At 45.0% G+C, this 11,511-nt stretch overlaps 1 protein-coding gene across 1 annotated transcript; it reads left to right on the plus strand.

Moving 5' to 3' along the window:
* Positions 1 to 3,188: 3,188 nt before the first annotated feature.
* Positions 3,189 to 9,006, plus strand: atp1b1b (ATPase Na+/K+ transporting subunit beta 1b). Its single transcript, XM_079296683.1, has 6 exons — positions 3,189 to 3,375; positions 5,397 to 5,525; positions 6,147 to 6,302; positions 6,943 to 7,127; positions 7,334 to 7,417; positions 7,540 to 9,006. Exons 1-6 carry the CDS (start codon positions 3,285 to 3,287, stop codon positions 7,798 to 7,800), a joined length of 906 nt encoding a protein of 301 aa, XP_079152809.1. The 5' UTR covers positions 3,189 to 3,284; the 3' UTR covers positions 7,801 to 9,006.
* Positions 9,007 to 11,511: the final 2,505 nt, after the last annotated feature.

Here is an 11,511-nt window from a genome sequence, read left to right on the forward strand (position 1 = left end):
CCAGACTGAGATGTCTTTTTTTATGGATTGCCATGAAATCTTGTACAGAGATTCATGATGCCCTCAGGATGAGTCCTACTGACTTTGGGAAACCCCTGACTTTCAAGGGCCACCATCAGGTTTCAATTTGTCCGATATGTTGGTTTATCACCAAATACCTGCTAAACTACTGACATTCCCATCAGCCTCAGTTGTACTTTATGTTTACTGCTCGTAGGAAATGCTAGCATTTAAACATAGTAAACTAAGCTGGTATACATTGTAAATATTATACCAGCTTGTTAGCATAGCTACTGTGAGCATGTTAGCATGCTGCATTTAGCCCTGTTTCCAAGTAAAGTCTCACGAAGCTGCTTGTGTACTGTAACTGTCGACTTTTTAGGAGGACTCTGATCATGTTTTGGGAAGTATGGCTGTTTGCTCTCAGAAGAAATAAAGATGTCCAATTCTTCCTCAACCATAACCCTGCACATCTACAGAATCACTGCCACTGCGGTGAGACTGGTTGGAGTATTCTCCTCAGACAGGATGTATGTGAGGGAGCAGCCACAACCCAGTTCCATCAGTGTTACACACACCAATCATGAATTCCAATAAAGGCCAGATTGGGTGAAGAGTTTGGTCAGAGTTGATCAGATGTAGAAACTTGTGAGCGGTGCAGGCCTTAAACAGGAGGACTCACTTTCACCTTGAGTCCATCCTCCCCATACCCCCTTTCACAGCTCACATGTTTATTGTGTACACAAGCTGACAAAAGGCAGCAGCTGTAGGTGTGGTTGCTTCAGAGACCAGGCTGCATCATTAGAGAAATGGCAGGCTTTATCTCACTGGCTGCTCTGTGATTCCAGTCTGATGGAGCATGAGCTCCATCATATAAACAAAGGAAATGAGCATTGTATTCGTGCACATTACGACCAATGTTGGATCAGCACAAGTATACAGTACAGATGGTTCTCAGTAATTATTGGAGCTTGCCTTGTCATGTTTAAAGTAGCAGGTATGTGGGATTCATACTATCACTATGACTGCAAGAGAGTTTAAACACTCTCATAAAATAACAAAAATCAGTGTAGCTCTAAAAATACAGGATATATATATATATCGATATATTTTTCTTTATTGTAGGTTGCAGCAAACTCTGTTCTGAGCCCTTTGACCAACAAGAAAATACAATGCCGCATAATTTCCGAATACCTAGTAGCTAAGAAATATTTGCAGTTATTGGGGACTATTTTCAAAGGCAAATCCATATTTAATCCATCATGTTACAAACCAGCACCAAGGAATAAGCAGCATAGCTGCATCCTGATCTAATGGAACGCCCAAGCACACAACAGGGAGTCAAGAAACCATTCAATGTTTTAAAGATGGTCATTGGAATTTTAAAATCAGTATGGAATATATTGGGCATCCAGGTTGCCAAGCTGAGGAGTCACATGTTCCTATCCTTTGGCATCAGTTACAATTTGGGCAGTTGGGACAACAATAGTGATTTTACTCCTCTTGTCCTTGAGGAGATATTTAAAGGTCAAACCCTGCATATGTGCAAACCCAACCCATCACACATACACACACATATTTACATTCAAACAAACCAACACGGCTCAAGAAACTGAGATGGCAGCACATTGCAGAGCCATTTCACGCATGCATACATTACACACAGCTAACACAGCCAGACAAGAATGTGAAGGATGTCTGTCGGAATGCGGGTGCTTCTCTTTGTTCCTCTGCTCATCTAATTTGTAACTGTTTTTAAAATGAATTCAGATGAGGCCTTTGTCCTCTTTAAAAGGTACAGTTATTTACACAATAAATCAAAAGCCTCTTGTTTCCAGCTCAGATTGTAAATTGGGTCATCATGTGACCCCTGGCACTGGCAGCAGAAATGCCCTTGGAGCCGGCTTTAGAGAGGGTTATGGGGCTGTAGAAGACAGGATATATATACAGGTTTCAACTATGTGTATAGTTGGCAATGCTGTGTCACTAGAGCTTATTATCCCTGTGGTGTGAGGAGGGTACACAGGACACCTACCACGTTAGAACTGGGAACAGATACCAGTGAGAGCCGCAGGCATCAGCTGAACGGACTCCATCCTGTTCGTGAAGGGGATGAAATGATTGTATTGTTTGTGCCGTAATGAGTGTTGTAGAGCAAACGACACAATTGTAGGTTGGTGCACTGTAATCTGCCTTGTTGGCATGCAGTGATTTAACCCCAACAGTCATGCTGAATAACAAGTCTTTGGTGTATGGACATCCATTAGACCTGTTCATATTTTCAAACCGTTGAATTGCTCTCTTCTAACCTGTCAAACCCAAAAATATACAAGCCATCCCCTAAAAATACTGTATGACTTTGTTTTATTCAATTCATCAATCACACCAACAAAGGCATCCTGCTTTATGTCACCATTCACTTTCTGCTGGTAAGGCACTGAAGTCCTGAATCAGGTTTAATCATTTTACTGACAGACACCAGCTTCAAAAGTCTGACTGGCTTCTTGTTCGTTTCCTGGATCTCACGCTGGTGTCATTGTAACTTATCGGCACTCACCATTTGTGACAAGTGGCAGATGGAATAGAGGGGATGATTGTGGGGAGGATAAATATTTACCCTGTGAGAGCTGCTGAGCATTTCTGTCGGGGCCCAACATTTCTTGCAGATGATTCAAATGGATTCATTGAAACTGATTGTGTATTTTGAGGTGAGGGTGCACATGCACAATGCAGAAAGAACAGAGGAATCAGGGGAAAAGGGGCCCAAGAGCTTATTTTTAAATGCAGTTTTGATCCTGTCTCGGTCGATTGACATGGTTACCTGTTGTTTACCTTTCATATTACAAACACAATATGTATGTACATATGTATGAATGTGTGTATATGTTTGTGTGTATGTTTATACATATGTATGTATGCATATATAGATATGTATTTATGTATATATGCATATATGTGTGTATGTGTGTGTATGTACTCAGCAATATCTGCATAGCTCAGCCTATGTAGTGCTAGATGTCTGCATCTATAGGCATTCTTCCTGATGTCAGAGGTGCGCACGGCTTCTCCGCTCCCTAATTGGCGCATCTGCTCCGCCCTCCCACGAGGTAACTTGTGGAGAGCGTCGGGCGGAGTCGAGTGGAGCAGTTATATTGAGGTGCCTTCTAGCGGAGCGCTGTGTTCTTCCTCTGCGGCGAGTCGGGACCTAGTTGTCACACGAAGGGAGTCTGCAGAAGACTGAGAGCGGGAACACCTTCACTGGGGAAAAAAAAAAAAAAATCAAAATGCCTTCGAACAAAAACGATGGCGGGTGGAAGAAGTTCGTGTGGGATTCGGAGAAAGGAGAGCTGCTCGGTCGGACTGGAAGCAGTTGGTGTGAGTATGGTGTCTGACTGCCCGGGTGGAAGCGCGCGCCCACGGTTGTAGGGACGCGCGTGGGTAGCCTAGTGTTTCTCACCACCTGTTTGATTTGACTTTGCTGCATAAAGAAAGAAGAAAGCGGTAACACGACTCCTCATTGCGCTACTGTAACTAGTGTCTCCAGTAAGGTGCACGTGATGTCCACGTCCTCACTTTTGACCTGACCTCAGGAACACAGCCCCCCCCAAATGAGTGTGCTTTAGCTGTATTAAATGATCTCGTGACGGTTAAAAGAGGTCGATGTGGTTCCGCTCGTTCTCATCGCCAGTCACAGGGCAGCGCGCGGACGGTGGAAGCTCCGTGTCCACATTGGCCGTTTGTTGTCTTCTACACTTTTGGAATGGGCAGGGAAAGGGTTAAAAATGCATCACGGGCCAAGGTGAGTCAAGGTGATACGGCCTGCTGGGACTGAAGAGCATCGATCCGTGTCGGGTGTCTGTGATCCGGTGTCGCTGTAATCTAACGAACAATACAACTGATTAACCCGCTCGACCTTGCCTTGTTTCTGGAGAAGCGCCAGTGCGCATGTCCTTGTGCCTCCTCTCAATGTCACAGGCTGTGTGTCCAGCTGAGTCTGGTCCCCCACACCTGGGAGAGATCCACTCTCTGTGACAAACTGTGTGTTCAGCAGCCCGGCTGCTGCAGCAGCTCCGTCTCATGTTTGTCCTTCTGGGCTCATCGGAAAGTGCTGATGCACGTGAAGTGTGCCATGTGCAGTGGGGAGAGGAGAGGATGTCCAGACTCATCTCTGGTGTTTGTACTCATGACTTTGCAGAATATAAGGAGTGGAATGTAAGTTGTCCACTTTGTGAGGCTCATCGAGCTGAGATGTATATCTATGCTCCGAGGACACTTTGATCCCGCGTCCTTGTGTCGAACCAGCTCCAGTGATTGAGGCCGTGTGTGACCTTTTGACCTTGCCTCATGCAGCAGAAGGGCTGACTGGATGAATGAGTAGCTTGATAACTGCCAGGTTAACTGCAGACGGGCGTAATTTATTGCTTTGCAGGGCTGACAATAGTCGTAACGCTGTCTAATTCTACATGCTAAACACTGATTTCCTTCTACCTACACCAGCCTTCACCATGGAGGTGTCGCATCCCACACGATGTAGCTGCAGGTGTCATGATGGGGGTGGTGTATGCTATTTAGCATAAACTAGTCGGAGCTCAATGGCCAAAAAAGCTCAACTGAATTATTGATGGTCTCTCCATGAAACCCTCTGCCACTTTGTCTCAGTCGACAAGCCTTCTGTCAGAGCGGAGATGTCATGTGACGCTTTTCTCTTTAACGGTCTGCCATACAGCTGTGATGGTGAAGCACATGTAACTGTTACTGGCCCCCATAGAGCCTTGCATCTGGGTGTTCTCCCTCAGTGCTCTTCACTCGGAGACGGTCTGTGAAATATATATTTTTTTCTGTTCGGGTTAGAATCACGTGTCACACCTGATGCCTTGTTCACACCACTTGAACCCTGATTTTCTGCTCCCAGACAGTTTTGGAACTCCTGGGAAAAAAGATCCTTAGGTCTCTTTGGGCGAGCGGCTCTTTGAGCCGAGCGGCTCTCGCAGCGAGCGACTAGCGACTCTTGATGTTGTCCAACTACAACACACGATGGTAAAAGTCCACAGTTGTGTGTGTTACCATGTGTGGTGAAGTTTAGCGGTTACAGAATGAACAGGAGATCCATGCAGTGTGAACAGATACAGTAAATGAATATTCAGCTCATAGTTATGAATTGATGTTGAGGTTAGTGATTGAAAGCTCACTGAAATTGAACAGCCATCCTGCATCACTGCATTCCATCATGTGTAACTATTTATTTTTGTATACGACTAGATACTGACGTCAACCTTATGGTCCAGTCGTCCCCTGAAGTCGTTTCCTTGCTTCCTTCTTCTAAGGTTCTATCGTGGCCCTTGCTGTTTCACCTTCTGTCTCGCTCTGTACTGACATTCTTTTTTTCCCCTCAACAGTCAAAATCATAGCGTTCTACATCGTTTTCTATGGCTGCCTGGCTGGAATCTTCATCGGAACCATCCAAGCCTTGCTGCTCACTTTGAGCAACTACAAGCCCACCTGGCAGGACCGAGTGGCCCCTCCTGGTAAGGAGTTAGCATATTGTTTTGGACATGAGCTGTATCTGTGTTCTGTGTACACACCACAGCCTGGTTTCCATGGAGGCGATTTAGCATGTCAACTGTGTAACTGTTGGAGTGCACAGGAGGAAGGAGGCGTGGCCATTAGCACTGTGCTCGTCTGAGGTCATCCAAACACTGATGTGTCAGAAGGGCTCTACTGTCAGTGACCTGATCTCGGGTCAGCTGATTCAAACATACAGCGACTAGATGAAGAGTTCAGATGAGATCCTTGATGTGTGGCATCACTGGGCTGAAGCACAGTCGCATGACATCTGAGTCCGGTACAGAGACCCTGCAGCACTTAAACAGTAGACCTCTCTTTATCCTGGACACACAGACATGACGGTAATAGTCATCAGCTCATCTGAATCTGCAGAGGTTCTGCCCAGTCAGCGTTCCTGACTCACTCACATCACAGCTCTACTTTCAGGGAGTGTGTCATGTTCTTCAATCTGAGACTTTTTCTTCACGGTCTCTCTGGGATCAGGATTTCTTTGACTGTATCTGAAATGTTAACATCATGGATCTGGTAAAGATCCATAACTACTGTGGCATCACTGCTGATAACCTGTGTCGTCCCTGCAGGCCTTTCACACACCCCACGCTCAGACAAAACTGAATTGTCCTTCAACCTGAACGACATTGGGACCTACCTGCCTTACACCAAGGCCCTGAGGGAATTCATGGTCAAGTACAACGATGAGCTACAGACGGACCAGATGAAATACGAGGACTGTGGCGGTACGTATCCTGGCTGGGCTCTAAACGTGCTCGTGGACAGACTGTAACATTGTTGCATCATCACGATTACAAAGTACAGGAAGGTCAGCGGACACCGGAATACTGAAGTCCTTTCATGACCCGTCAGCGTTTCAACAGAATCCAGATTCATATCTCTCAGAGTCTAAATACATTCTCAACTAAAGGATTTATTTGACTGCAAAATAACCTCGATATTGTCAAAGATGGACTGTAATCCTGCACACTGCATGTAGCCAAACGTCAGCTGTGAGCTCCACATCACTCTGGACATTTAAATTGTGATGATTTTCTGGAAATTAAGCAGCAAACCTTTTAGGAATGTGTGTTTATTTGTGCAGGTTTAGCATGAATAAATGTAACCTTTAGCCTGTGTATGTTTACATTGTTGCAATTGGTTCATGTACATTTTATAATATCTTAGACCCACTTCACGTCCTTGTCATGCCTTGATTCACCAGCCTGGCTTTATTAGAGCCCCCCCCCATGTACTGAATCCATGATCTACCCCAAGAATCTAAATTGTGAGATCGCAAAAGAGCCCCGCCTCGAATACTAGTTTCACTTTCAGACACGATCCTTCAGTCCTCATCTAAGGTACCCCCCACCCCCCCTTTTCCAGAGGAGCCTGCAACTTACAAGGACAGGGGCGAGTTGATAAGCGACATCGGCACCAGGAAGGCCTGTCGCTTCTCCAAGCGCCTGCTGGGACCCTGCTCCGGCATCGAGGACGACGAGTTTGGTTTCAAGGAGGGCAAGCCCTGCGTGATAGTGAAGCTCAACCGGATCGTCAGCTTTAGACCAAAGGTAATATCAAATGGAGAATAGTTCTGTTGGCGAGAAAATGTCTGTGCATCCACACTGATATGAACAGGTGTGTGGCTACTGACCCAGATGCCGATCACATGTTAGTTCCATGTACAAGTTGGATCTGAATGACAGAGAAAGTATTGTCTGGATTTCCACTGAAGCCTTTAGTCCGGTCCAGCTGCTAACTTGTCTTTGTTGTTCAGCCTCCTCCATCTAATGCAAGCGTCCCTGATGAGGCTCAGTCCAAGGTGCAGCCCAACGTCATCCCCATCTACTGCACCAACAAGGTACTGCTCCTTGTTTCTGTTTTTCACTTTAGACCTCGGTACAAACGTGTGTGTGTTCTGTGAAACATTTATGCTTGCTCTGCAGTTTTATCACTCCACACGTGTGTCTCTTTGTCCTCCAGAGAGAGGAGGATGCTGGTAAAATCGGGGAGATTAAGTACTACGGTATCGGCGGCGGCTTCCCCCTGCAGTACTATCCCTATTACGGCAAGCTGCTGCACCCTCACTACCTGCAGCCGCTGGTGGCTCTGCAGTTCACCAACCTCACCCTGAACACTGAACTGCGCATCGAGTGCAAAGTGTTCGGAGAAAACATTGCTTACAGCGAGAAGGACCGCTACCAGGGACGCTTTGACATCAAGTTATCTATTAACAGTTTATGACCGCCATCAGGACCATAGCACTTCCTGCCCCCTTCCTGCTTAACGAAATACAAATGTAATGTAGGAGAGTATCCGTGGGGGGGGGTGGGTTGCAGCGCTTCAGTCAATCACTAATAGTCTTGAATGAATCAATGAAAGAATAGGCGACCGATGTGTGATCTTGTCTGCTTTCATCACTTGCTTCTACACTTCTGCCTGGCGTTAGAATGTAATTTAGAGGAATATGCCTAATACAAATATTTATTCAGCTGTAAATGAGACTTTTCCACAAGCCATGGGACGTTGTTCATCGACGACTGTAAAGTTCAATTCCATCTGACGTGTAGCGAGCCGTTTGTCCCTCTGCATAGCGCTGCTTTGTGTGCTTTCGCTAGATATTTTTGAGTGCATTCGTTGCAAGAACTGGTCCTTCAAACCACGTTCCTTATTTTCTTCTGTGAGCACGCTCTAGCAGTGTGTGTGTATGTGTGTGTGTGTGTTAGACATGAACACACGCGCCACTTAATGAATTAGTTTAACATGGTACACTCCTCTGCTCTGTGGAAAAGGCTGCACTCCAGGGAACTTCGGTCCTCTTTTTATTCGTCTTTTACTTGTGATCTCTTACTTTGTTCAATGGTTTCGGCGTGTGACGGGCTTTTCTTACTGAACTTTTGATTTTGACCTTTGGTGTAGAGTTGTGTGTCCAGCCTGGTCCACACTGGCCTGCTGTGTGGGTGATGGTGCTGACTGAAGTTTTTAAGAATTGTTTTGCTGGGTTCATCACAGCATTGTGGTGCAACGCTCTGAATGTTTCAGCCATTAAACGTGGTGGAAGAATTTTATATTTATGCAGTTGTACATTTTTTTTTTTTTTCCAGAATATTGTAATGTATCGATGCAATACCAAAGTTAAGAGTATCAGAAGCAATGCAGTACTCGTTTTTAGAACGTCCTCATGTTAAGTGCTGAAGTCGATGTCCAGCATCCTCAGTGGGTAACTCTTAATCTGTGTTTAGGCCATGACTGTAGTTAGCTGTAGAATGAACAGGTAACCGTTTAATTCCACAATGACCTGACTTGACGCATTTCAAAAAGACCAGAGTTCTTCCAGAGCTCAGTGGCTTTAGATGATTCATGACGTTTGCTTTAATATTCCTTAGGATTTCATGTTAATGTAAAACACGCGACTTGAACTTCAACAGCAGTCGACTCTCCACCATTTCATCCAGCGTTGTCATTTAATCAAAGATAGACACAAATAAAGTCATAATGGACCTATCGCTTGTGTGGTCTTCTTCAGTTATATTGTGAAATGTACAGTCTGAACCACAACATCTGATCATGTGTTTGTCCAGGACCCTTTTCCCAGCATGCACTGGATGTGGAAGACCAGGTGCAGAGGTATTCATGGCATTGTGCACTACATTTATTGTTTGATATTTAGCCACTATCTAGTGCCTTTAAATTGACACAAAACCGTTTCTCTCTGCCAACAATCCCAGAATGCAATGTTCTGCCTTTAATAAACAGTTACAGTAATGTTAGTGATGATGCACAATCTGCAAAGCTCAACTACTGACAGTCTCAATTTGTCAGAAAGTTGACCCATCCTGAAAGGACCAGGACTATCATTCAAAGCAAATATGGACACATACTTTAAAAAGATCAAAGTGGTTTACGCTAACCTCTAAACAAATTGGCATAACCTATTTAAAAGAAAGTGGCTCGAAAGTGCCCCTTTAAACCTTCCACTGGCTGATTGGCTTCAGTCTACTTTATTTTGAAAGGGTGGGGCTGGGTGGCTGAGAGAGGGGGAGAGGAGACTGAATCATATTGTGACTGAATATCTCCCAGTCACGTGTGAGTGTGTGTGTGTGTCAGTGTTCTACTGCACTGATGAGCTCATATCAAACACCTGTGTGCTTGGGTGTATGTGTGTCACTGGTTGCCATGATGATTGGAGCAGCTGTGTGTTAGAGGCTAATTAAGAGAGATTAGAATAAACAGTGATTTTCAACAAAACTACTTGTCAAACCTCTGCCCTTTATACCAAAACCATGAGTCCAATCAACAACATGGGTACCATGAGAGAGATAAGACTGCCGAACGTGGTGATGTGGTGTTAAAAATGTGAGCTCCAGAGCAATATACAAAACTGGTACCGTCTGCTTTCTTTGAGAAATGAGTGGTCAGATTTAACTCTAGTCTAATGGAGCAGTTGGTTGGAGTTCATGTCGCTCTGCAGCTCTTTGAGCCAAATGTGTAAGTCCGTTTGATTCCACAGACAGTTGTGTGCGACCAGCACATTTCCAATCATTTTGGCAAAGAATGTTGTATAAAGAGTAAAAATTTGTGGGACTCAACGCAATTGGTTCGTAAAAATCACAGAATACTTTTCATGCTCTGCTCCACGCTGACCGTGATGTCATCACTCTAGCACTTAACGAGCCGTGCAATACCCATTATAAAATCTGAAACGGACCCAAAATTGTCCTGAAACTTAATCTGTGACTTCATGAAAACTGTGCTAGCTATCAAAATGTCCATTTGGGTCAATAAAGTCCAGTTTTCTATGTTTTAAACTTTGAATCATTTTTCTATGTTAAAGTATGGCTAGTCAATATGAGCCCAAAGTTAAGTGGGTTTTTTTTGCTCTCTTCACGCCAAAACCCTATTCAAGAATGGGGCGATTTTGCTCTGTTGTTCGCGATTTTTGGGAAAACCGCTGGGTGAATCGCTCTACAAAATATGTAGGACACTATTCCCGATCAGGCCGCATGTTTTGATGTATTTTTTGCACAGGTGTTGGCAATGCTGTGTGAGGAGAAGCACATCAAAATGTAGGTGGAAGATGGAGAATAAGAAATAAGCCCGCAGGATAGTCAGTGTGCTTTGGCACAAAGGCAGTTTTACTGCCTTTGTGACAAAGCACAGCCCTAACTATAAACCCGATCCAACCCTAACTATAAACCCGAACCAGTCCTAACTATAAACCCGAGCCAGCCCTAACTATAAACCCGATCCAACCCTAACTATAAACCCGAGCCAACCCTAACTATAAACCTGAACCAGTCCTAACTATAAACCTGAGCCAGCCCTAACTATAAACCTGAGCCAGCCCTACCTATAAACCCGAGCCAGCCCTACCTATAAACCCGAACCAGTCCTAACTATAAACCTGAGCCAGCCCTACCTATAAACCCGAGCCAGCCCTACCTATAAACCCGAGCCAGCCCTACCTATAAACCCGAGCCAGCCCTACCTATAAACCTGAACCAGCCCTAACTATAAACCTGAACCAGCCCTACCTATGAACCCGAGCCAGCCCTAACTATAAACCTGAGCCAGCCCTAACTAAACCTGAACCAGCCCTAACTATAAACCTGAACCAGCCCTAACTATAAACCTGAGCCAGCCCTAACTAAACCTGAACCAGCCCTAACTATAAACCTGAACCAGCCCTAACTATAAACCTGAGCCAGCCCTAACTATAAACCTGAACCAGCCCTAACTAAACCTGAACCAGCCCTAACTATAAACCTGAACCAGCCCTAACTATAAACCTGAGCCAGCCCTAACTATAAACCTGAACCAGCCCTAACTATAAACCTGAGCCAGCCCTAACTATAAACCTGAGCCAGCCCTAACTATAAACCTGAACCAGCCCTAACTATAAACCTGAACCAGCCCTAACTATAAACCCGAACCAGCCCTAACTATAAACCTGAA

The sequence above is a fragment of the Melanostigma gelatinosum genome, assembly GCF_949748355.1.
Source record: "Melanostigma gelatinosum genome assembly, chromosome: 24".
NCBI classification, from domain to species: domain Eukaryota; kingdom Metazoa; phylum Chordata; class Actinopteri; order Perciformes; family Zoarcidae; genus Melanostigma; species Melanostigma gelatinosum.